Below are 27464 nucleotides of genomic sequence, written 5' to 3'. Positions count from 1 at the left end.
CGGCCAGCCCCACCTCCCCTCCCGTTCCGAGCCGCCGCCCGCCGTAACAGCCACCGCCCTCAGCCCGGGGCGGGGCCAGCCAAACCCAGACGGTTGGCGTGACGTTGGGCCGCCGCTAAGGGGCGGGGTCTCCACGAGGGGGCGGGGCTAGGAGGGTCCTTCGGACGTAGAGGACATGAACGTGATGGCGTGATGAGGTCAGACGTTGTGGGTGGGCCTACGGCAGCGGCGGCGGACACGGTGGGGCCGAGGCGGCCGCTTGGGCCATGGCGCACCGTTACCTGCTGCTGGCGCGGGGAAGCTGCCGGCGCCGGGGGCTCCCCGGGGTCCTGCTGCAGCAGCTGCTCTGCGGGCGGGGCCCGCTGGGGGCAAGGCCCTGCCTGGCGCAGGTGAGGGGCGGGGCGCGGGCCCAGCCGGCCGCTCCCCCGCCCGTTGGCCGTAAGGGAGGGGAGGGGGGAGGGTCTCGGTTGCCGTGGTGAGGTGCTGGGGACCCCGGGGCGAGGTGGGGGGGAGAGGCCCCGCTGCCCGGGGCCGAAGGCTCCTCGCTGCTCCCCGCGGCCTTCTCCGGCTCGTCTTCATCTCCTTCGGTGGCGGCGGCTCCTTGCCCGCTCGGTACCCGCCCTTCCGGGCGGTAGAGAGCGAGAGCCGGTGGATGGGCGTGAGCGCGGCGCCTCCTGGCCCAGCAGCGGCAGCCGGGCTCCGTGCTGGAGCAGCCCCGGGCACTGTGGGCCTCGGCGGCTGCAGGAGCGGCCGAACGAGAGAGGCTTTCCTGGAGTAGGATGAAGCGGCTCCTGAGAGCTGCTGGTCGGTATTGCCGGGTTCCCGGCGGGCTTTCAAGTGATGTGTGCCACCTCACTCAGAAGTTGCCTCCTTTGCTTTTTCCGGCTGATGGTTGGCGGTAGGTGGGTTTGTGTCTGTCCCCACATAGTGTCTGTGCTGAGCCATTCGTTTGGGGGTTTGGGTTGTCAGTGAGTGCAACGGTAACGTGCTGAAAAAGAGGTGGTTTGCGTTCTGGGATTGCAGTAGTGGTTTGGGTTTGAACCCGCCATTCTAGTACTAATTGATAAATCGTCGTGGCTGGGTGTCTGTTCTTAGTAAAATGGATTAGAGTTTGTTCTTAGTAAAATGGGTTCTCAAACTTCCCTTCACCACGGACCCCCTTGAAATGCCTTTTGTGGCTGCGGACCACCAAGACTTAATTCAAGATTTAAAGCACTGGACTGCATCAAAGATTTATTTCCATTTTCTCCTGAAGGGCCCTCAAATTTGGAGAGAAGGGGAAATAAGTTAATCTGTTAATGCACACCTATTATAATACCTTTATTGCAATGATTCCATATGAATTTAAAATAAAAGCATTGGCACTCTTCTTGCTCAAATGGCCCATTTTATGGTATTTTAATGTGCTAATTCCGAATTTGATGCTAATTTTTACATTAAAATTTGATGAAAAGTTTTTACAATTCTTCTCATCTCCCCCCTTGTTTGTCTGTGTTCAGTCACTGTTTATTTTTGTTTATGGGTCCAGGGCCACCACTTGGAGGAACAGACTTCAGCCCCGTTGTGGCCCTAAAGAGGGCTGTTGGATTAAGAAAACGTCTTTAAGAGAAAAACCACCTAGTTAAAGCGGGTCCCACCAACCAGACTAGCACCAAATACATACTAGCGTGTCAGGGCAGGTGTGGAGGTAGGGGGGCTTGAGTATGAGAAGAGCATTGAGGGGAGGGGGCTGTGGGAAAAGGAGGCTCAGTGCTTGCCGTGGGCCAGACCAAATGTTTCCTGGCTGGACGTTCTCCATCCCTGCTTTGAGCCTTTGCAGACCCCCTGTGATGACATTATGCCCCCCCAGGCGCCCATGGACCACAGGTTGAGAGCCACTGGTCAGACTGTCAGCTATTATGTGTATTACCCTTGTTGTCAGCCCTACCATATCAAATGACAGGCCTATGCTGCTGCTTGGCAAAGGGGAGATGCTTTAATTCCTGAATCTTTCAACGGCATCTTGGGCAGATCGCTTCATTTTTCTGTAGCGTATAGTGGAGAATAATTGCACCTTTGTAGGTATGAAGGTTATCACTAGGGTAGTGACAACTGTGAGATGAATACACATAAGGATGTTAGTAACTTAGTCCTAAGTTTAAATATGTGTTTTGTTTTTAATGTTGAGTTTGTGTTTTTGTTTGGTCAGAGCTGAACATCGTTACAACAATGAATGAAACACTGTCAGCAGCACTGCTAATCTGTCAGGAAGCTAATTCTTGTTTCTGTCAATAAAATTTAATGAGTTCTTGTTTGGAATGGAACTTAGGAACTATGAAGGAAACTTTGTAGTCATCCTAGCATCTGAGGGTGTGTATAGGTAGCAAACCAAGGAACATTGTTTTCATAAAAGCCATTACTTTTTTGATTTTTTTTTTTTTAAAGTAACTTGCATTAAGTTAGATTTTTTTACCAGCTTTCTGTGTCCTGTCCCCCCCCCCCCCCCCCAGCATGCCCTTACGTAATATTTTGGTGACTGTTAAACAAAATAAAATTAACTCAAAAGTCTTAATTATCTGATTTGGAACTTCTTTATGGATAAAGATGTAAACTTGTAACTTTCTAGAACTAATGGGTTCTTGGTCTTTTGCTTACATAGCTGGGCAAGTGGATTTTCTGTTCTTGCTTTGTGTAGTCTCAGTTCTTAAAAAATTGAGTAAGGTTACAAAGTTTTTGTAAAATCAGTAGTTCTGCTTATTTAAAATTACTTATTTAATATTGGAATTGTGGAAAAGGCACTTGTTCAGTGTCACAGATACTGGATTTACATTACTCTCCAGAGTAGTAACATTTTCTGGGTTATTTTAACTGTAAAACTGACCTTTGTGTACTTTGCTTATCTTGAACTTCTATTAAAAATAGTCTTGATTTTTAGGAAGGTGTCACAAGGTTTGCCTGAAAAAAAATATTAGATAGGGGTTTTTTGCTTTATATGCTGTGACAGTTCTTTCGTCTCTGATTGAGAGAAGCTGGGCAGAGTTTCCTGGTAGATAGCCCTAAACAGCATCCAGTCAAAATGTGCTTTGTTTGCTTTCCCTCTGCTTAGGCAGTTGGTGTGCTTAGCTAAGCTTGCTCTGGCGTTCCCATTGCCAGCCAACCCAGAACAGGTCCCGTATCAGGATCAATATGATCAGTTTTCATGCTGATGATTTACAGAGACAAAAAAACCCCCAACCAAACACAGCCTAAGCAGTTGTTACCAGTGTAGCGCGGTTATAACAATTTTTGTATTTGTGGAATGCTATGGTGGAAGGAAACTGCGTGTTTCAGTAGATTGAGTCACCTAGACCTATCGGTAGCATAAAAGCATGCCTTCCAGACTCAGTCATGTGATTTACTGAATGTGCTATGAAATCAGTTGTTCCCTTTTCTCACAAAACAACTTTAAAACTCTCTGCAGATTAACTTGATAGGTGACTATGTATTTATTCATGGAATTTAGGATCTGTAGAGACAATTCAGCAACAAACCAGTTCTATTATTCAGGTCTGCCCCAAAGCTCTATCTGCTTACCCGTCACTCTCCTTCCACTCTCCTTCCCTCCCTTCTTCCCTCCCTCTTCCCTGCCCCCGCTGCCCCCCCGTCCAACCTGATTAAACTATAACTTAATTCTGTAATAAACCATGCTAGTCTAGCTGAGCCAGGCAATTGAATTTGGCTTACTCAAACTTTTCCTTTAAACGTGAACAGTTGCTTTATTTCAGTTGGAGTAAAAGTTTCTGAATATTCCTGTCTCTTTACAAATAAAAAGTAATCTGAGCTTGCAGAATAAATTTTTTGGTCTTGTAGGAGACCAGTGAGATAGAAGAGAAGCCAATATTACTGGACATAGGTTTGAGTTTCATCTGTTGCCGCAATATTCACTACCTGCTTGTATTCAAACTGCAGGTGGGTTGGTCTGTGGCAAGCTCTCTTTATTGCCCACACAGATGCATCCCACTTGTCTTAAAACTTCTTCTAGGAGAGCAGATGCAGTTGCTCATGTTGGAGGTTATAGCGTATTGGACCTAGTAGCTATTCTTTATCTGCTCTACAGACTGTCTGCACTGCACATGCTTTTTGTGATCAGTAAAATATCCTCTTGGTTTTTCAGTATCAGACTTTATTCGAAGACATGCAGTGACACAAAATAATGGCTGGATCAAGCAGCCTAAGAATTCTCAGCTCAGTCTACAACAAAAGCAAGCAAGAATGTTTTGGTATTCCTCTTGGTTCCAGCAGGTGGAACTAGATGTCTGCTCGGAATAAGTCTGATGTATTTCATCATTTAATGAGGGGTGGAGGGGGAAGCTCCTAGTCTTCAGGAGAGTTAGAATTCAATTAATGATATGTCAACATTCCTAGGGTAGTCTTAGCATGTAATCTAGTATCCTACACGTTTTTTTAATATGCAAAACCAGGTTTTGTCTACAACCATTCTAACTTGAATTATAACAAAATTGCTATGGAGATGCTAACCTTGAGCTTTCCTTCACAAATGTAGTCCTAGAGGTGTTAGTCCTAGATGGGCGTTTCCTGTCTTACATGGATACGTTGAGTCATGTTTCCAGCACCTGTTGTTTTCTGGGGTTTTTTTGGAGTGTTTTTTTGTTTTTACTATTTCTCTGGCTCTTAAGGTAAATAATTTCTAATCAAAAAGAACAGGAGACTGACCACCTCTGTGGGGCAGAAGGGAATGGAGGCAGAAAGTCAGTCTGTGGGCTGGAAAAGCTAGGAAAGGGGATGAGTTGGGATTTTATCTAAAAAATGTCCTTCTTGAAGAAAGGGGGTTTGATTTCTCTAATAAAGTTGCAGTTTACTCTTTTTAAGTATTCAGTTATGATACCAAAAGTTTTAAGAATTAGTATATATAAATATTTGTATTTCCTTCATTGCACTTAAATCGCAAATAACAGTAAACAATTAGTCTTAGAACAAGGTGTGATAGACTTGGGTTTGTTGTTTTTATAACTGGATCTTTACCTACATAGGGGTTTAGGTCTGCTTTTTGAACTGGCATTTGTCCTCTGTGTTGGTTTCTTAGCTGAATGTAAGCGTCTGCCACTTCCATGGTTTTTTGGATTCAGGCAGAACTTTCGTATTCAGAAGTTATAAATTCTTAACTACTTAGAAAAAGTTGAAGTTTTTTAATGAAACATAATTCAGTACTGTGTGGATCATGCTTGTACAATCACAGTTAGTGTTGCACTTAAGCGTCGTTCAGCTGGTGTTTTGAAATACTTCCCATAGGATCAGTGTGTAGGTGTTTAATGTTCATAGCTTGTAGTGTTTCCTGCTTGATTTTTCACTTTTAGTAAAGAATGTTATGTTTGTATATAAGACGGCACTCTGCTCTTAACAAATAGAATAAAAATTTCCTTGCTGTAGAAATTATCCATTTGGTTGACCTTTCCTTTTCCGTTGTTGTCTTACACTCTGGTCCACAGCAGTTACTGTGAAGCCTGTTGTAAAGTAATATCTTACTTGTTGCAGTTCAGGACTACTAGAGAGCTTGAAGTATATTGTGGCACCTTCTTGTTGCTTTATGTTTGTTTTTCATCTTTCAGCTCCGTGAAAAAGTTACCGCTGGAGTTACTACTGACAGAAGCACTGTCTTGGCAAGTGTAATTGCTGCTTGCAGAAGACTTTTCTCTCAGCCTCCCAAAGGTGATTATAACTTTGATCAGTGAAGTGAAGCAGATTGCATTCCTTGCTGAGGGCTGCATTGTGTGCCATTTAGGTTTATTGTCTGTGGGGAAGTAAGTTCTTGTACTAACCAACCATTAATCTTGAGATGGAACATTGATCTATGGGATTTTTAGGAGCTATTAAAGAATGACTGCAGTTTGCTCAACTTCATGCTATGCAATGCAATTTTCTGTTGAACTAAGTTTGTCTAGCTCTGGTTTAAAGGATAGCTTTACTTTAGATAATGAAATACACTTGATATTTTCTTGTCAACAGTAGTAGATTTATTTGTGGAAACCTGGTAGAGCTCCTTAACAAAAAGACAAGAACAAAACCTTTTTGCAGTCTATATGTTGCTTAGCTTCTTTGCGTTTGTATACATTTAGCTTGTGACTACTGAAGTGTAATGACAGAATTGTAAACTAAAAAACAATTGAGCTTTTTTAACTCTTTCTTAATAGGATTTGAAAAATATTTTCCGAATGGGAAGAAACATAATGGAACTAAAGGTACAACTGGAGAAACAAAAGGTACAAAATGCTGCTTGATTTCAGTTCTTTTTGTGGAATGTGTAGTCATTAGACTAGATTTTTATCATAACATTGTGGGTTTGGGTTTTTGGTTTTTTTTCTGTACCAGATTAGTTTAGAAGTGTGAATTGATATATTTTTATTAAATGCTAATTTGCTTTCATATCATGTATATCTTTTGGAATAATATTTATTTTCTCTTATGCTTCTTTTGAAATGCTGTCCTTAAGTTCTTGTTTTACTGTTTCCTATTAGTTGACATTAGTCATGCATTCAGAGATTCTCTGTGTATAGTTCTCAGCTTTTCCTAGAGCAAGCTAAAATACCTGTTTTGTTGTATGGAATAACTAGAATTGTCATTCAGGGTGAGGATCCAGAACCAGCTCTTTAGCCAGGACCAACCATGTAGCCTGGTGCTTGAAAGAACAGTTAGTAGTGGCAGTGCTAGAAGGAGCCTTACCTTTACAAGGAGGGGGCTGAACCTGGAGATTATTAGCAATAACAGCCACTCTGTTGTAGCAAAAACCTATATAACACACCTTCCAAGGAGAAGCAGCAACTCTGAGTCTCTTATGAGAGCACTAACAGGAGCAGCAGTTTTCCTTCATCTAGGCCTTGAATGGTGAAATCTAGTGTCATGCCTAGATGTCCAAACTGCCAAGCTCTTGAAGGAGCTAGAGTTGGAAGGAGTGTGTTAGCATTGTGCTCCATCTCGCCCTCTTGACTGTGTTGACATATGACATTATGCTACGTTGTGCAGGCACCTGGTGAGTTGGATGAGTAGAAGAATGATTAAGATGAACTTCTCAGCTGTAGTTGGCTGCTACTCTGCTGTGCTTGTCTCTGGAATATTAAAAAGGATGTCAACTGGTGATATCGATAGACCCTGAGCCTTAAGAGGACCATAGTATGACTGGAGGGGTGAATTATGGGAGAAGGAGACGTTATGTAGAGCTTGTGGTGGGGTTTGGGTTTTTTTAAACACCAAAAACCAATCCTTCTGCACCACCCCCTGCAAACCCAATGAAAAACCCCACCAATCCCCCCCCCCCCACTCCCAACAAAATGCTTAGAATAATCTTGCACGTGTCTTGGATTAGTGCAGTAGAAGTAAGTTTTGCGCAGTCTCCATTAACAGGTTTCTTTTATATTTGGGACATTTTTCAGTTCTTGATGCCCAAGTGTCATCACTTACACAATTAATGGACTTTTCTTCTGATCATAACTGTATCAGATAGATGTGTCTCTGCCAGTTAATGGACTATGTATCTGTTTTCTCACAGCCTCTAATTATTGTAGCATTGCAAACTAGTTCATTTTTCAGAATAACTTGTTAATTTTAAAATTAATAAAAAATAGTGTGAGATTGGTGTAAGATATATTTTTGTTATGTTTTATTTTTTAGAAGCAAAGCAAGCTAGTGCCCGACAGCCTAGTGGGACTAGTAGTGGAGGAGGTGGCAGTGGTGGGAAAAAAGGTGGCAAGAAAGAAGAAACTAACTGGTGGACCAGATTACAGAAGGTCTTGACTTTAAAATGTCTTTATGATACTAACTGTCTTGTCCCCCTGAAATAACCTTGCATGTTTTTTGCTTTTTAGGGCCATATTCTGATTGCCTAAATCCTCCTTAAGCCTCCTGTGCCTAGTGTTTCATAGTAACTGGCTCTAGGTGGCTCCCCACTCAGTGCTTTTCATGAATAACTGTTTTGTGTATACCTTCAGAGGCATCTAGCTCTGGTGCAGGAACATTAATGGAGTTTTAAGCTATATGAATATGGTTGCTAGTAGTTAGTATGCCTATATTGGGGCCTCACACCTTTAAAGGATTCATATTTTGTTTCAGAATGTCAATTTGTAGAACTTGCTGACCACACAGTGCTAGTTAAATGTAGTTTACTATTAGCTGTTCTGACCTTAATGGAATACTTACATAAATTTATGTTTATTGTCATTAGCTGTAGCACAAAGATGATAGCATCTGGCAGTACAAGAATATAAAGAATACATTTTTCTGCTTTTACTTAGTGAGCATAATCTTTTTTCTTCATTCCTGGGTCTTTCGTGTTTTGTTTTGTAGCTTGTTTTTTTTTTCTTTAGTTTTGTAGGTCTTGCATGTAGTCCTAGAAGGCAGGTAAAATTGTTGTAGAATGGAGAGAGAAAGGTCATATAACAGATGGCAAAATATTTTTTTTGTGTAAGTAGTTCATAGATCAAAACTGTTCAATTACTATTTGTAAAACACTTAAAATATTTTTCTACTAATGTTTTAATTTCTCAGAAGTTACTGAAGTGTTCGTATAACAAAATACAGCTTTGTTTGCCATTCTCTGGTAACCTTGAAGGCAGGGAATAGAAGCCACAAATAGATACTAGAGCCTGTTTGTTATGTCTTTACTGTATTACAGACTCTAAAACCCTTTTTTGTCCATTTCCTAGGGTGACATTCCCTGGGATGTCAGGGAGTTTCGGATGTACGTAGTAGGAAGTTCATTTTTCTGGACGATGGTTGTATATTACTTCTTCTTCAGGGTCCCTGGGAGAGAAATCACCTGGAAAGACTTTGTCAATAACTACCTTTCTAAAGGACTGGTGAGTAGTGAGGGGAATCGAAATGGAAAATCAGTGTGCTGAAGATGCTCATTTCTGCCTCCCCGCTTACGCTTGTATTCATGTATCTGTGGAGCAAGAACTGGCTCAAGAGGAACTTTTGAGGGAGAAGGGGATCAGCTTTCATCTTAATCAGTTCCTTGATGTGATATTCTGGATGGCTGTATGAAGATTTATGTCAGCTCGAGAGGAGAGGGAATGGGCAGCTCAGGACAGAACTTTGTTGTTGGATAGCTCGTGTTGATGCTAGTTTGAAGAGTCAGCGCAACCACAGTCTGTCGGCATATGGTCTTATAGTACAGGTAAGCTGACCTAGTGGCTTAAGCAGACATGCAGGCTGCCCTCAGAAGAAAGTTACTTCTAACCTTAAACACTTCCATGAGCCCACCCCACTGTCCTGCTTGTTTCATGCCTTAAATCAGTTCCTCAGGGAATTTGAGGAGCAGCAGTGTGAACAGAAAGGTGAGGGTGGGGAATTGAAGAATACCTTCCAAGGACAGTAAATTGGCATAACTGTGTTGGAAAATAGCCTCCTTTATTTGTTTTCTCCTCTCTTATTTCTTCTTTTCTTCCTACCTGGAGTTACTACTGGAGCAATCAATTTTATCATCGGTGTCCTATCTCTCTGTAGAACTTGGCAGCTTTCTGCACTTGGAAAGCTTGGTGATGCCCTGAAGTTCAGGAGATCAAGTGTCATACACAGGCCTTTTCCACTTCAGGAGCCACTAGTTTTTGGCTCTGTTACCTCCCTTTTTGTAGCTTTGCCTGCAGGTTAGGAAAGCATTGGCTTGCTTCCTCCTCTAGGTTTCAGACCTGGGATTTTGTGTTAACAGCATGCTTTCTACCCCTCCATTACTTCAGTAAAGTGCTAACCAGGTTGTTTCCTACCTTTCTTTGTCTTAATGATCTATGCAGAGCTTCTTTGTATGCTTCTCCCCTTTTGCCTAGACTGTGTCTTACAGTCCTGTTCTTAATTGACAGTTATGTGTACATCTTGTGAAAAAACCTTACTGATTATATTTGTTGTGAAGCAGTAAGACACTCGCTCAGTAAAAAGATTAGTTTAGCTGTTACAGTGAACGAAGCTTGAACCCTTATTGCAGAGAAGCATTATGAAAGCGGGTTATTGCACAAAACCAAGTCTCTTAGGCCTTTGTAAGATGTAGTCTGGCTATTCAGATAAGCTAAATATGTAGCTATTAAATGCTGTTGGTTGCCATAGTGGTGGCCAGTTAATGGGGAGAAGAAATCCACATTACTGGGGTTACGTGCTTTTCAAAACAGAGATGTTCAGGTAGTTTTGCATGAAGTCAGGCGAGATCTAGAGTGGCTTCTCAGCTCATGTTTTGCTTCAATTCTGACAGAAATGGCCACATTTAGTGAGTTCAGGGAAACAAGTGCACTAGCCTGTGTACAGTTCAGGCTCAACTTGTAGAACCATTGCTAGTTTTAAATTCTGTAAAGATGCTGAAACCAGTTATTTTCTGGAAAGAAACTTTAGTTGCCTTCTTAAGAGACCCTGCCAAATTCAAGAAACTAACCCTTTGAGACTACTTCTATAAAAAAAAAAAAAAAGGCTTAATACATATCTGCAAACCTGCAGCTCAATTCTTGATTTTAGTTTATATGGTATCTGTTACCTCAACTAAATTCTTTTTTATAAATTGATGTTATTGTGTTTAATATGGTAGCACATGAAGTCTTTTGTGATGGAAAACATCAAGAGCAAAGTTAAGTTTTCCCTCATTCTCCTTGGTTTGTTTTGGAAGCTGCTACAAGAGCTTGGAGTGGTGTGGTCTGTTGCTTTTAGTGTTTGACCATTGAAATAGTTAAGTATTGTTTAACTATTTCACTGTACCTGTGACTTGAGCTGAGGTGTGCGTTGGGTTTTTTCCTTGAAAAAGGGTATGAAGCCATCCTTCAATCTAAATTTTAATGTGCCAGTATTCTTTGCTTACTGATTACATACATGATTCTTCATGCCACTCCTAACGGCAAACTATAGATTGTGGAACCATCCTGATCTACAGCATGAACTTTATTCTCCTTACTGGAAAACAGAACAGGTTCATACTTGGTATGTGTAGCTCTCAGCTGTGATGGAAGTGCAGTGACTGTACGCTCTAACAGATCACAAGTTTTGTTCTTTCCTCCTGCAGGTGGACAGACTTGAAGTGGTGAACAAGCGCTTTGTTAGAGTGATCTTTGTTTCAGGAAAGGCTCCTCATGAATGGGTAAACGCTTTTAATACATGTATACGTGAGTCATTAGAAACAACAAAGCAATCTTTGTAGGTGAAGTTTGATGCAGAAAACTTGGTCTGAATCATTAAAAATTTCTTAACCCCAAACATATTTTCTGCCTTACTGTTACATTGTCCTACATTGTGTTTTTTCTTTACTGTATTAATTGTTTGGCCATAGATATCTTAAAGCTATGGCAAGTAGTTCCTTTCCAGCATCGTGTTCTTACTACAAATACACAAACAGGAAGCGTGAGAAATTACTGAAGGTTCTGTATTTCTAACTGCAATTTTCTATCTGCTCAAGAAAACCCCAGACTTAACCATACATACTTGTGGATCTTTTCTGTTCCAGACTGCTTTTAGCCAGTTATTTCAAAAACAGAAGAGAAGGTTTGTTAGGTTACCTCTTCCTGGGTGGTAGAGTTTTTTTAACTGACTTTCTGAAACAAGGTCTGTAAGTCCCTCTGGGGTAAAGTGAAATCTGCAGCAATTACTTCATCAGTGGGTTTCAGTGTGACTTATTTATACACCTACTCTTTGGCCCACATACCACCAGTTGCCTTAGTTTCTCAATCAGTTAATACTTAGGACTACTTTCTTTTTTTCTTTTTTCAGTATTAGGATAAGTAGGGGCAGGTCGTGGTGCAAAAAGGAAGATTTTCTTGAAAAAACAGATCTCAACACTGTTTGAAAGTAATGTCTGGAATTTTTTTTCCTGGTGTATGATATAAGTTCATGCTGTCTTTTGTGAAGATAGCTAACTGTAAAGCTAGCATGGACTCCAAAAGTAGAGAACTGCCTTTCTTAACTAGAAAAGCTGAGGCCTTCAAGTGAAACAGTAAGTTGTATGGCTGCTGTGTTTGCTGGTTCAGTGCTCTGTATTATTCTGACTGCATAGCTCCTTCCTAAAGATCTGTTTACCTACTCTCCGTCCATTTGTTCCTGGAGAAAATGCCAGGATTTCAGTCTATTTAATGTGCCCCCAAACTATTTGGTGTGTGATTTCTGTAGAAGCAATGACAGGTACAGTATAGTCAGGTTGGTAGGCCTTAGATTTATTAGATGCATTTTTACGAGGCAAGTTAAAACTCTGTTTTGGTCTGAATCTGTTCTGAGAATTTCTTGTGTGTGTTAGAAGAAGTTGGCTTGTAATGAATGAAGCTGAAATAAGATAGGGCACTTTGTGGTGATCTCTACTTTTTTTTATAGCAGTACGTCTGGTTTAATATTGGTAGTGTGGACACTTTTGAACGGAATCTTGAAACTGTGCAGCAAGATCTGGGAATAGAAGTGGAGAACAGATTGCCTGTAGTCTACTCAACAGAGAGTGATGGGTAAGATGTTGCTTTAAAGTCTCTTGATAAAAATGGTTGTCTTTACAGTAGAAAAGTAGAGTTATAAGACATGCACCTTATGCTTCACTAGGTGGCACTATTATCAGAATAACAATTATCTTGGTTTTATTTTTGAATGTTAACTGTAAGAGGAGCTGTTCAGTACTTTGTCTATGTAGAAATCCATATCCTCTTACCCTAAATTTAGCTGCTTATTACATAAATGTTTGTTTACAATTAGTCCTTCCTTCTTTAAGCTCTTCCTCCAAGTGACTAGAGCACAAGTCAGCCAGGCACAGCTGTAAAGGTCCACAGATGGCACTCATGCAGATTTTTGGACAGATGAAATATGGCATAGAACTAGAGCATATTGACTGAGATACTCTGACAGATACCAATTTCTGCCCATAAATTCATCAGAAGTCAAATTCTGTGGCCTTGCAAAAAGGCAAGAAATTGGTGATTAAGTAAATCCTGCCTGTTATCAGGAGCTGGAAGGTGCATCATGCTTTTAATCTCTAAATTGGTTAAGAAAAATAATAGTACTGACATTGGATTTACGGCACTGTTACTTCCCCAGCAGGGAACGATGGCTCCAATACTAGATTTGTATTCTTTGTATTAGTCTTATGTAGCTGAGTTTTATTGACCTGGGCTTTAGATGAGGCTAGATGTGGTTTTCTGAATGGCTTAGAAGACTGATTGTAGTCTTTTATCCCATGAACTGATTTCTTTTTGATCCAAGTCAGCAGTTTGAAAATGACTCCTGCTGGTGTCTGTGAAATAGGTTTTATCTCGTCAGGAGATTCAACTTTGGGTGTAGTAGCTTGTATTACTAATGAAAAAGGCTCAGTTGCTGCCTCTCTTGTGTTTTCATTCTTGATACTGTGGTATGTGTTCCAGTTTTTGAGGATGGAGGGGAAAGGGTTTTTTTATTTCTGCAGTGTGTTTTACCAAGTTGCTGCTGCCTGTTTGTCTTGGTGGCAATAAGAAAAATGGTAGCCTTAACTCTGGACCGTCCTGTGACTTCAGATAGAGGTTTTCTGTTCCCTATCGTTCTTCACACTGTCTCTGCCTCATTTCTCTGTTTCTAATGGGGCATGCTCCTAAGGATGGTCCATAAATAAATCTGTTAAGCCCTTATTTAAACAAATCTAGAAAAAAATGAGGACAGGGCAGTGCAGTGCTTGTGTGAAGAGGCTGCATGTCAGCCTGAGGCTCATTGCCACAGACTGGGAAAAGTATGTCAGTTCCTATGTCTTCGTCAACCTTGCACAAATCTCTTACTTGCCGAACCCCTCTTTCTGACCACAGTCTCTCTGGCCCTGCCTTCCTCTGTGTCTGTTCTCCATAGAACACATTGCCTGTAACTTCTTGCTCTGCCCCAGAACTGCCACAGGAAATGGGAAGGCTCAGCAGCTTATGTGATCAGAGTACTGCTGTTCCCTGTTGGATCGGAATCTGCTGAATACCATGGGATAGGGAACATCCTTTTCCTCTTCATGTCAGAAATGTGGGATATCAGTAAAGCCTGGAAATCCTGTGCTCACATATTGTAGCGCTTCTTTTCAGCATTTTGTTTTTGCTGAGTGTTGGCAGAACTTCCTGTGAGTTGTTTCTTGAAGATCTTGCCACAGAAAAATATGTGCAGTGCTCAGATACTGTGATAATGACAACCGTGTTAGTATTAGGATTTTTGGCCTGTACAGAGCTATGTTAGAAAGCTGGAGGACAGACAGTGAAGGCAATGAGTAATCAAAAAAAAAAATTTTTAGAAAAAAACCCCAAGAAATCCAACAAACCAAAAACTTACAGCTATCAGAAAGGGAGTTGGAGACACTGAAGGAAAATGGAGAAAGACCTAACGGAATAAGAGCAAGATTACATTTTGGAGGAAAGTTTTTGCCTGAAGTTGTAGCATACACCAATTATATGCTACCTAATACAACTTATTTTGATAATATAACTATTTGCATAAACTAGTCCTGTGAGTTTACCTTTGAAGGGCACAGAAGATTTACTAGATAATGCAGTTTTTCCTCTGTAAAACTCATCAATGTCACTTGATGTGTTTGGTTTAAAAACAAACAAAAAACAACTAAACAGACCCCAAAACTGTTGCTTGTTAAACATCAACAGTAGAAATGTGTTAACCTCTAAGATTATTAATTTACATTTTCCTAGAGTCATGAGGGAAGGAGGGTGGGCAATGAAAAATTAATTCCAACTCTTCTTTTAATTATAGTTATAAGAGGCTTTTTGTCCTGTTTGACTTCAGTAATTCAGAATCTGGTTTTATTGTTCTCAAATTTATTTTGGTTCTTTCCCAATCTGAACAACTTGCAAAAATGTAAACATAGAGTATAACAAAATGTTAATAAGTATTTGTCCTGAATTTGTTCAAGGTTGCTCATGATGGAACCAACGTTTTGTACATGTTATATGCAGTAATGGATTTTTGTAATATATGTGTTTTTCTCCTTTGTTCATTTTTTCTCCACAGATCATTTCTCCTGAGTCTGCTGCCTACAATCCTGATTATTGGTTCTTTACTGTACACATTAAGAAGAGGTCCTGCAGGCTTAGGTCGAGCAGGGCGCGGAATGGGTGGACTCTTCAGCGTGGGTGAAACCACAGCCAAAGTCCTCAAGGATGAAATAGATGTTAAATTCAAAGATGTAGCTGGCTGTGAGGAGGCCAAATTAGAGATAATGGAGTTTGTTAACTTTCTGAAAAATCCAAAACAATATGAGGATCTGGGAGCAAAAATTCCAAAAGTAAGGAAATGCTGACTTAGCAGATAAAGACTTTAGTCCTTTGTCAGTCCTCAATATTCTAAATTGGACTAGGAATGTTTACATATGCTGTGCTTTCCAGCATCTATCTTACTACAGCGAGAAAAAAAAAAAAATAGGCATTAAGTGCCAACAGTATAACTGTGGTGCCAGAAGATTTGCCTCATGGAACACTTCATCTGTTCACACGGGACAGAAATGATATACAGCACGCATGTGTACCATCATTGTCGTAGATAACTGTTACAGAATCATTGTTTGGCTATGTTGTCATGGGAGTCCACATGAGGTATCTTTTTTTTTAATGTCAGTCAAAGAAAACATTGTTCCTGTAAACCTAAGACAGCATGGCAATGTTGTAGCTAATTTATATTTTTTTAACTTCTGCTGGTTTAAATCAGAGATGAATCTTCAGTTTGTTTACTTGCACAATTTTGACTGTGGTGGAAGAAGAGCCAGTGGACTCAACATCATAATATGTAGATCTTTTAACTAAGATATTTCATAGGCTTATATTATGGTTTTTTATGAGAAAAATATACCCGTTTCTCTTGCAGGGGGCAATTCTGACAGGTCCTCCAGGTACTGGAAAAACGCTTCTAGCTAAAGCTACAGCTGGGGAAGCTAATGTACCATTTATCACAGTCAACGGCTCGGAGTTCTTAGAGATGTTTGTTGGTGTGGGTCCAGCTCGAGTAAGTCTTTTGGCCTTACTCTTTTGTTTCAGTATTGGTTGTTGACAGGACTTTGTCAAGTTTGGGAGACAAATGGTTTGATTATAGCTGAAGTTCTTTCATCTATGCAGATTACTTACAAGGGATGTCAGATGCTTGTCTAAACACAAGAATCATAGATATACTTTTCATAAAAGGAATTAATGTAGTTCAGTATCTGCTTGCAAGCCATCAGGACCTTAAGGGTTTACCTCTTTGCAGAACCTTAAGAAAACAAACTGAACTCTCCAAGCTCTGCTCTGAAGTAAATTTACTAGCTGGGTCAGAAATATGTAGCTTATTTGACTACTGCTATGGGAATGTCTCTTCCTGCTCTAAATAGATCCTATTTCTTTGAAGAACTTTGTTCTCCTTGTGGTGTCAAACTCTTAGATATAAATAGTTGTCTGGGACACACAAATGAGCTTCTGGTTGAAATAGAAGTCCGAGGGTCATGGAGCTAATGATTGATTTCTGGAGATCAGGTGACTTAAATAAGCAAATTTACCTGTCTAACATTTTTTGTGTTCTTTTGCCTTACCTCTCTTAAAATAGCTAATTAAAAACATAATAGGTGGAAGGAGTTAGCTCTGCTCCAGTGCATCCATTTTCCTTTAGCTGTTTTTTTTATTACAACTACATTTCAAACATTCAGTTTTAAATCTATCCTCTCCTGTTTAGGAAGGAAGGACACTTAAATCTGCTGATATTCTGTAAACAAGTTACTGATAATATTTTACAAATGAGGTGGGTAACACAAAAAATGTTTTCACATAATGTCCAAAATTTATACTCCATTTCCAACAGCTTGTACCTTCACCAAACTCCAACCATCTTGTCTTAAGCCTTAAAAAGTATACTGCAAGGTGCCACACTTCTGGAAAACTAATATTTGTTTGCTGCAAATTCTGTGAACAGACTTGAGGCATACTGTGGTTTTTACTCATGTTTAAAAACTAATTCTGCTAGCATGAAATGGAAATGCTTTAGGGTCTTGATTTGAATTTGAAATTTGACAGGGAAGGTTTCTTACCAGGTACATACAATTTTATGTTCTGTGAAAATTCACAGGAAAACTCATTTTGACCGAGTTCTGTAAAGCCCTGAAAAACGGCAATTTTCACATGTCTAGGTGTGTTAGAGATAAACTTTCCAAGATTTGGTCCTTAGTCTGTCACAGCTGTGCATGCATGTGTCTCTTGCAAACCTAGGTCTCTTTCGATGGTCTTTTGCTGGACTTCTTCCAGTAATATAGGTGGGAAGTATATAAGGGAAGCCAGGTAATTTTGGGTCTCCTGAAAAGAGAAAAGGGAAGGGGAGGGGCGGACACAAGTAGGTAGGCACAAAGCTTGGAACTGAGAACAACAGGAGCTGTTCACAAAATTAAATGCTCTAATGAGGATGCAGAGAGAGACTGGAAATATGTAAGGCAGTCAGCAAAAGACACTGCTATGGAGGGGAGACGGTATAGATAGAGAGTGGGGAAATAGATGGAGAAACAGGTAACAGGGTAAAAAAACTTGGATGGTGACTGAAAAAAGTTGACTGAAAACCAGAGGAGATAGTATGGAGATAGTGATTACCTACATAAGATGAGTGGGACTTGAAAAAGGGAGCATGCAGTGTAGAAGGGAGTTAACCAAGAAACAGTAAGAAAAGTAACTGTTCTGTATTCTCTGGGAAGTATTAAATATCCTGAGATTATAATGGTACTCAGAAACTAAATTGTCATTAGTTGTCATTACGTACCTGAAATGCCCCAAAGCAAAGTGACTTAACCTTTCTCTGCTGGTCTATGCAGATGATTATCAGTTTTTACTACCGAGTGAAATCTGTTGACATAACAGTTGCTGCTTTGGCTATGAATCAAGGTTCCAACACAGTCGGTAACTTCTGATGCCTGTAGTAAACAACATGAGAATGTTTTAGTTTAATTTCCCATGAATTTAGTAAACAGGACAGTTGTTAATGAAGTTAAACTGATTATTTGTAAATTAGGATATGCTAGAATTAAAACTGCTTACACAGCCTTTGTTCCTTTTTTTTTTTAGTGTGTATGTGTTACGATAATATTTTAGTTCTGTTCCTTCTAAAAAACAGTTGTATATTTCTGGATCTCTGTCTCTTTCCAATCAAAAGATTGTTTACTTTGAGCATCTGACACCTTTTCCTTGTTTATCATGTTCCTTCATGATTTATTCATTGTATTTTTTTCAAATTCTCAAATTTTCAAATTTACAAATCAGAGTGACTTTCTATAATAGTGTACTATTTAAATTCACATCTCTTAACATCTGCTGTATGTTGTTTGTTATCAGAGAAGCCTTCTCTAATTGCATCATTAACATACAAAGTAGTAAAGCTCTGAGCTGCAGGTAACTCCCACTTAGGTCAAAATTCTTCCATAGTTTTTCATTTCCTGTTTGCTCCCGTTTGATTTCTCAGTTGTAGATCTGTTACCTCGCTGAACAGGTTTTAATGAGGTCCTTCAGAGATATTTGCAAGCAGAGTAACTTAGAATGTTGCATCTTAAGGCCAATCACATGTGCTGTAACTACTGCAGTAGAATTTGATAAGTAGTATCTTCACTTACCCAAAGCCCCCTAAAAAATTTCTGCTATTTACTTAGGTCTTAGCCGTTTTTCCAGACTTCTAGAAGTTAATTTACCTTCCCAATTAATATTTAGAGGTGAATTCAGTTTTTCTAGCCCATGTAATGGAGAGAGACAGGAAGGCTAAGAGTTAATATTTATAAAAGCATATTGTTAGAGTACAATGGTAAGCACTTGTAAGTAATCCTTAAGTTCACTGTAGGAGCTACATCACCCTGTTCTAACTGTAGAAAAACTTAAAAAGATTTTATTTCTTTGGTATGAACAACTACTGTGTGGTAGCATGCCCATTTACATTCCAGTTCCGCTGTAATACTGTGCATTAAAGAAGAGTTTAAAAGAGAAATCTTGCTTTAAATCTCAGAAGTTTGGAAGCTTTTACAGCTGAAGTTGAAGATAATTTCAGTTATTTCAGAAAAAGTTATTATTTCTTAAGTCTTTTAAGTTGTTTAATGTTCTGAATTTATGGATTGATAAAGGATTTGTCAACCAGGGGCCTCCACATTAGGGATTCTTGCTGAGCGGCAGCTACAGTGTAATTTACCATCACCTTGAGAGCTGGCTGGAGGCTTTAGAATACTTACTAACAATCATACTCAATTATAGTGATACTGTTACTGATGTACCTCTTCCCCTCCTACCCACCCCCCAACTCTGAACAATTACAAACCACTCTGATACATATTCTGTTCTCCTGTTAAGGTTAGAGACTTATTTGCTCTTGCCCGTAAAAATGCCCCGTGCATTCTCTTCATTGATGAAATAGATGCAGTAGGAAGGAAGAGAGGAAGGGGCAACTTTGGAGGACAAAGTGAACAAGAGAACACACTCAATCAGCTTCTAGTAGAAATGGATGGTAAGTATTTAACTTCTAATATTACATTATAATAGCAAGTATGAGGGAAAGAACTAATACACTTATTGATTAATTAACCTGTTAACTAAGAGTTGGGTTCTAGCTTAAATATAAATTGAGTGTGTTTCCTTGCTTCCTAAAATGAAGAATGGTGACGCACTTTGCTGCAGCCTGATGTTTTGCTAAATTTGCTCAGAAAAAAGAACCATCATTCTGCATCAGAGAACTTTCGTCAGTAGAATACACAAGAAAAAAATTCTTTGCATGAGACCAGTCTGAAAAAATAATAATAAAAAAAAACACCAAACAAAAAAACCCCACCAGCTAGCCATGCTCGTTCTGCAATTTCCTGAGCAGTTAATCTACTATTGCATTTTGAAGATAAAGCAGGATTTGATATAGTACTTCACAAAGCAGAGGCCAAGGCCGTGTTTTTGCTTGTTATGAAAAGCTGGACAATACTCTAACAAACTGAAGTATTTTCAGCTTTAAGATCATTTGTCATCCCTGTCAGTTCTTATGTGGCCCTGTAAAGCAACAGCCTTTTTATTTCTGTTTTTTTCATAGAAACTATATTTACACAGATTTTATTACATTTCTTCAACAGGATTTAATACAACCACAAATGTAGTAATTTTGGCAGGTACTAACAGGCCAGACATTTTAGACCCTGCTCTAATGAGGCCAGGACGCTTTGACAGACAGATTTACATTGGTAAGTTTTTTTTTATCTGCATTGCGGTACGCTTCTGCGTTTGCAGACTACTACTTGAATCACTGCAGCTGTATACATATGCAACTTCCTTGCACATGTTCGGTTGGAATATATACGTATGTGAAAAGTTAAAAATGTACTCTTTAATCTTAAAGGACCCCCAGATATAAAAGGAAGAGCATCTATTTTCAAAGTTCACCTTAGACCTCTGAAATTAGACACCGTTTTAAATAAAGATAACCTAGCAAGAAAACTTGCATCACTAACACCTGGTTTTTCTGGTAAGTGACTCCTAATGCTGCTGTGCTGCTGCATTTACTGTATAAGCTGTAGATATTTTATTTCCCTACGACTTTTGGTTTTCTTGCACCTGATCTTCTGGATAACACTCTTATTTTATTTACTGTTAGAGTGTGAAATTCTCCTTGCCTGTTTGACCAAGTAAGAGATTTCTGAGGGTGTTAAGTTTTGTCTGTATTAGTGAGGGTGACACCAAACAGCAGTTTCTTCTGTCTTCAGCAAAAGCAATCAAGAGATTTCTCATTGCTATCACTTGTGTGTGTATTCTTCCTTTTAATACGTTGTTTGATTTCTTGGAACACTACCAGAGAAGACCTGGCTTTTGTGGAGTTTGTGTGCACATTCTGTAGGGGAATTTCTGTCTCTGGATATAAAAACTTCTCCCTGGAAAATGTACTGTAACCTTGTGTTGAATTAGGAATGGATGTGAGAACTTTGATTACTGGCTTGTAGTTTAATCCATTTTAAATCTGTGTTGACCAGTAGTTGAATCCTTCACTGTTTTTATGCTACATATAATACTGGTTTTCTGAGGTCTGATTGTCAACATTTCTAGCAATTGCAGTGATGATGTTTAAACTAAATTATCTCAGTAGCATTACTGTAAATAATGTTAACAAGAAGTGGATGGCTTGAAGCCAGTAATTTCAAAGGCTATCCTCTAGAGATTCATCAAGGTCTGAGCTATACTGGATCCATATGTAGGAGATGTATTCTGCTAAATATATACTAGTCTAAGTATAGTCTGTTGCACACAGAAAACTTATGGAAGATAGGATATATCAAACAGGTGCTTCAGTGGTGATAAAATCTATTTGGTAGATGTCTACCTAAGAGAAGAATCCTAAAGCCTATAACCGTAGTACATGTATTTAAATATATCTTAAACAATTATGCTATGTATAATGAACTATTTCAGAGAACATTACCTTTAATTTTCAATCTCCATAAGAATCTATAGAAATCTAATTCTAGATAAGGTTATGTTATGCTAGACTGAGAGAAAATTGTTTAAAACTATCAGTAATTCATGCCTTCTCTGCTTTTAGGTGCTGATATTGCTAATGTTTGTAATGAGGCTGCTTTAATTGCTGCAAGGCATCTCTCAGATGCTATAAACCAAAAGCATTTTGAGCAAGCAATTGAAAGAGTTATTGGAGGTAGGTGAATCACATCAGTCATTCCTCAAAAATTGTAATATGACAGATTACTTCCTTTTTTATATAGATAAAGCCACACTTTGAATCTTTCTCGTGTTCTTCAAGGTTGTATTTTTTTTTTTCTCTCATAAACACACTTAAGATTTAGAAAAGCACCCTGTTTATATTGCTGACCTGTAATGGAGAAAGGGGTAGAGAGAGAAACTTCATCAGGACGCTTTTCTAGTTTCTTCAAAATAACAAGAGAATTAGCTGTTTGGATTTAGCAATGCTTTTAACTGCTGTTAGCCTGGAATAGTCTAAAAAACTATTTGATTTTAAAGTACAGATGTTTTAATTAAATGTTTGAATATTCTTAAGAACTTAGAATTGGAAACTAGACAATCTAATCAAGGACAAAGGTTACAGTAAAACCTAGAAGATACAAAATTCTAAAACTTACAAGTTTTGGTTTTGTTTTGCTTTTTATCTTGAAACTTCAATAGATTGTATACATGGCATCTAAGTATTGCTCACCATCTTTCTAAAGGAAATATAAGGGATTTTACTGGAGAAAGGTATATCTGAAACTATTAATAAAATTTATTTTATAAAGGTTTGGAAAAGAAAACTCAAGTACTGCAACCAGAGGAGAAAAAGACAGTAGCATATCATGAGGCAGGGCATGCAGTTGCAGGATGGTTTTTGGAACATGCTGACCCACTCTTAAAGGTAAAGGAAACTAATTTCAGCTAGTAATTCAACAGTAGCATGGACAGCATCTTTTTCTTTTCTTCATACCCCCCACCCCACCTCCCAATGTTGAGAGGGTATTAAAATATGTAATCTCGCAAAAGATACTGTGTGTAAATTTTAGAGTACTACTTTGGTTCACTTGTAGCTTTCTTATCTGTTTCTGGCTTTGCAATTTATAGTACAAACTTGTAACAGCTAAGTGAAAGGGACCTGATCTTCTCATGAGTCTGCCTGCCTTGACAGCTGCTTTTTCTCTGAGACTTTTAGCACAGATCAGTGTTTTAAGTTAATCTTAACAGGTTATGCAGGTAAATGCCTCTTCCGAAATATAACTATAAAAAATTATCATCTAGAGGCTGATTTTAGTTTTAATTTGGTTTATGGATGCACATCTTGACAAGTGAAGATAAAGGAAAAAGCAACCCAACCTCCCAGATTTGCTTTAATATTCATAGTTTTGCATGGCTGTGTTCTTAATCTCGTCTGACTTTTGAGCTTAAAATTCATCTTGTACAATTTACTGCTGGAAGGGAGGATGTTAGTAAACATGGAAACTCCTCCAACTATTCAGAATACTTAAGATGGAGAAATGTTATGTCTGTTACAGAATACTTAAAGCCCAATACATAACTCTTAATGAAAATCCACAATTCTTTTAAAGACTCTTAAAATACCATACAGTCCTTGGAAAAGATATGACAGTGGTCTTACCTTTCTTTTCCAGATATTCTAGTAGTTGTTATCCCAATCTAGAGCTAGCCAGGGCTTTTAAGGATAAATCACAATGAGGGCAAAACTGTAAATGGAAATAATGTCTGAATTAAAACTTCAAGGGTGAGTATGGTGTAGGTTGTGGTATTAAAAAATTAAGTCAAACTGAAGAATGCTTTATGTTTTTCAATGCTATTTAGTTGTAGCATTCTGTTAATTTTGATTCTAGGTATCTATTATCCCTCGTGGTAAAGGACTGGGTTACGCTCAGTATTTACCCAAAGAACAGTATCTTTATACCAAAGAGCAGCTACTTGACAGAATGTGCATGACTCTGGGAGGACGTGTATCTGAGCAGATCTTCTTTGGAAGAATTACAACTGGTGCCCAAGATGACTTAAAGAAGGTGACCCAGAGTGCATATGCTCAGGTATGTGCCTAAGTGAGATTCTTACAGCTTTCTTTATCTACTACCTACCACTTTGAAAACTAACATTTTGAAATGATGCAATGTCATCAGGTATGCCCCTCAAAAGCCTAGTTTCAAAAAATATTATATAAATAAACATTATGCTGTTGTTGTACAGAGATGCTGATGACTCAAGCATTTTATTACAGTCTTAAAACAGGAATTAATGCATTAGGCTTTGATTACTACCCTACATCTGCCCACAAGAACATACATGCTGCAGTTGGATTCAAATACATGTGGAAATTGTGTACTTCTAAAATGGAATTCAGTGCACAAATTTTATAATCTGATCCTACTTCTACAGTTGCCCAGTTTGAAGACCCACTTCGGGTTCACATGTGTAACTAAATCCCGAAAACCTTCTATTTAAGCACTGTTTGCTGTCAATTAGGCATTAGTTTGTGTTTATATCCTATTAACTAGTGCAGATGAGTAATTTGAAATCTTATCAAGGTAATGACTCACTTCACTGTAGCTAGGTGCTACACACGGATGTGTTATTCCATTTCCTGCATCAGCACAAAAGATCTTATTTTGTAAGACACTCACCAGGTGAGCAAGAGAGACAATTTAGAATATGCTTCTCTTCCCCTGAACAACACTTACCCCCCAAACCACACCTACTTCCAGGTCTCTAGTGTGCTTCTTGTTGCCCCAGCTGTGGAAGAAAATGTGTAATGGAATCTTGTTAATGTTAATTTTATGGGATCTTCAGTGACTCTTGTTCAGTTTTAAATTAAAAAATATTTAAGTATAGACTTCTGTTCACATTAACCAGACATACTGTCTCCAGAGAGAACTGGGGGCTTAAATAAAAGTATTGAACTTTTCTTAAGGAATCAGGTTAAGATGCTTGGTTCTAATGCTGAGATCTCTCTGAATTCTAAATATTCTTTGTCATACCTATATTGATCTTGCAAGACCAAGTGGAGAAGTGCTGCTTTAGTAACCATCAAACTGATAGTAGCCATGGAGTGAATACGTAAATAGTAGTTTGAACTTAATTCTGCCTCTGCTGGAGTAAAATGCAACTTAAAACATCCATATTTGGCTACCAGAGGAGTCAATACTCAGTAATGAGTCAAGCAAGATAAAAATAATTTTCACCTTTGTAGGGCAGTGTCTTGGGATGAAGTATATCATATGATTTTTGCATATGACAGGACAAAGTCTTCAAGACCCTCTAATACTTAAGTTAACTTATCTGTATGGGTGAGTGGAATATGCTAGACTTTGGAAGCATTTTGAATTTGGAAAAACACTTATTTCTGGTAAAGGAAAAGAGTTTTACTGCTTAATGAAGACTGGAGAGTTTTTCTGTAATATCTTGGTAATTTAAACAGCAAAGCATTATGTACATCACGAGTAACCACCTTTTAAATGGTGGTATTTGTGTCCTTCAATTTAATCATTAAAAAGAAATAAGTGAAAGTCAGCTAAGGTACTTTAGGTAGACTTGAGTTTTCAGGGGAGAGTTGGTTTTAGAGGAAAAGATCGGGTCATAGCAAAATTACTTCCTCCTGTCAGTTTTGGTTACCGTATTTTACATTAACACACCTAAAACCTTGCTATCTCTCCTTTTGTTTGATTTTTTTTTTCTTTTTTCTTTTTTTTTCTTCAGATTGTTCAATTTGGTATGAATGAAAAAGTAGGACAGATATCCTTTGATCTCCCTCGTCAAGGAGACATGGTATTAGAGAAACCTTACAGTGAGGCAACTGCCAGATTGATAGATGAAGAAGTACGGTCGCTAATTAACATTGCTTATGACAGGACGTTAAGTCTTCTGACAGAGAAGAAAGCAGAAGTAGAGAAGGTGAGCATTATAGTATTTTTAGCTGCGAAGTTCCAGCTGGTAAGCCAGAATCTGAACTGAATAGATTAAAAACAGTGACTATATGAGGAAAATTGCTCAAAAACTATTTGATGTAATCTTGAGAGTATGTCACAAGACTTATATAAGTAAATAGAAATCTCCTTTTGTGTTGGAACACCTCTGAGGTTCTCATGAATGTGATTTAACATCCCTACTCCCTTACATGGTCAATATTCATTTGGAGGGAAGAGTCTGTCTACTAAAGTAGGCTTTAGTAGATGTATTAGACAAGTATGAAACTTAAAAAACCCAAACACAAAATACCAGGATTTCAATTCATTAGGCTAGAAGAAGCTCTCTAAGAAGGGAAGCACATATAACTTCCTTTCTCTGAATTCCTTTTGAACTTCAAATAAAAAGAATCTTCCTGCCATCTTCCTTCCCTTCCCCCTGGCTGCTTGTGACCTGCCTCACTGCAGCTGAGCTTACCCTTGTGCATATTTTCTTCCTCCACACTAGAAAGCCTGATATTAGCAAAAGGATAATTTTCTGGGATAGGCATCTGATAGGTTTACTGACAAGAAGACAAGTTTGTATGGATTCAGTAAATGGTGTTGCAGCAGGTCACCATCCCAAAAAAGATCACTGCATATGGTTTGTGCTGAACAATCTGCTCACTGACCCAAGAAGGTTCCAAACTACACTTGTACAGTATTGTACGCATTCTTATTTTATGGTGCCCTTCAGCTTGTAACGTAACATCAACCCTATTGAACCATCTGGTTTAATAGGAAAGGAACACTTGTTTTCATCTATAGCTTAATGTCTTGCATCAGGAGCCTTTGGCAGTGGCAGAAGACTGCTGTTCTGAAGCAACAATAACAGTAACAGTGGCCCATAGGGAGGACACTTTGCCAAATCTTAAAAGTGGGATTTAAAGAATGGTATTTTTGCAACCTAAATGCTCACAGGGGAGAAAAATCATGTGTTAAGTGAACTCTGAGTAACCTGGTTTTTTATTGGAATTAGTCAGTGCTGAATTTGGTCCCAAACTGCCTTAAATTCTTCCAAAGAAGAGAGTCAACTTAGGTATTTTGTATGTGTGACATAACTTACTGCCGTTCCAGGTTGCCCTACGACTACTGGAGAAGGAAGTGCTTGATAAAAGTGATATGCTAGACTTGCTTGGCCCAAGACCATTTGCAGAAAAGTCTACTTATGAAGAATTTGTTGAAGGCACAGGAAGTTTGGATGAGGATACTTCACTACCAGAAGGCCTTAAAGACTGGAACAAAGAGCGTGAAAAAGAGAAAGAAGAGACCACAGATGAACAGGTTGCTAGGCAGATCAAAGGAGGGATGCCATTTTAACTGCAAAGTGTGTGGTGATGTTGACTTGCACTCTGGAAGAGAAGCAAACTCACCTAGTTTGTACTTCAAAACAAAAAAGTATTTATTCAACCAAACTGTATTAGGGATGGGTGGAAGAGTGATCTCTTGTGATAAGGATATTCTGCTCCCAGTTTACATATGTGATGTCATCAGTTCACTGGTAAAAGATGATCATCTTTCATTTGTCAACTGAAGAAGCATACATTGGATTTGAGCTGCAGTGGAATGCCAGAACTGAGCCTCTCAAACTTTCAAACATGTCAGATTCATGCACAAACTTTGTGGCACTGGTCTCTTTCTTTTTAAAAATGTATGCAAGCTTACAAAAATTAAAGGTTTTTTTGATTATTCCTCTAAAGTATACCTGTATGTGACCTGTTTCCAAAAAAGAATTGTACAAAATGCATTGTTGAATGCTTAGCCAAAAGTCTGGTCTTACAAAGTACTAGCTTTGCAAAACTATTAGCTGTTTCATCTGACCTTTTTCCCTTCCACCTTTCATTTTGATTTTAGAAAAGAATTTGTCTACAGAGAACTGCCATGTAAGTTGACAGTGAAACTGGACACCCACTTAAATATCTTAAAATGTTCTCATGGTTCAGTGTCTTTAGGTCTGAAACTCAGTTTGGCTCCTGCGGTTTTATTAGTCAGTTTTTTACAGAGTTCTGTAAGATATTGAACATATGAATGTGTCGTGTAAATACAGTTTGAGTCAATAAAATCAGTACTTTTCTGAACAAAGCTTGTCTGTGTTTTTTTTTTTTGT

The 27464-nt window shown here is 38.8% G+C and overlaps 1 protein-coding gene across 3 annotated transcripts; it reads left to right on the top strand.

Moving 5' to 3' along the window:
- The first annotated feature begins 215 nt into the window (after nt 1-215).
- On the top strand, nt 216-27439 carry AFG3L2 (AFG3 like matrix AAA peptidase subunit 2). Of its 3 annotated transcripts, none has more exons than XM_074822417.1 (17): nt 216-389; nt 5586-5685; nt 6168-6236; nt 7642-7757; nt 8673-8825; nt 11003-11077; nt 12301-12422; nt 14926-15199; nt 15775-15912; nt 19245-19398; nt 20006-20113; nt 20269-20394; nt 21463-21573; nt 22169-22284; nt 23249-23449; nt 25113-25307; nt 26435-27439. In XM_074822417.1, the coding sequence occupies exons 1-17, from the start codon at nt 267-269 to the stop codon at nt 26675-26677; spliced, it is 2424 nt and encodes an 807-aa protein (XP_074678518.1). In that variant the 5' UTR covers nt 216-266; the 3' UTR covers nt 26678-27439. The 3 variants fall into 3 exon arrangements, with proteins under 3 accessions (XP_074678518.1, XP_074678508.1, XP_074678526.1); XM_074822407.1 differs by having other exon boundaries at nt 12298-12422; XM_074822425.1 differs by lacking the exons at nt 216-389; nt 5586-5685; nt 6168-6236 and adding an exon at nt 6958-7003 and having other exon boundaries at nt 12298-12422.
- The last annotated feature ends 25 nt before the right edge of the window (nt 27440-27464 follow it).

The sequence above is a fragment of the Strix aluco genome, chromosome 1 (assembly GCF_031877795.1).
Source record: "Strix aluco isolate bStrAlu1 chromosome 1, bStrAlu1.hap1, whole genome shotgun sequence".
NCBI lineage: Eukaryota > Metazoa > Chordata > Aves > Strigiformes > Strigidae > Strix > Strix aluco.
The sequence above is the reverse complement of the archived record's forward strand: the minus strand, read 5'-3'. Positions and strand labels throughout refer to the sequence as shown.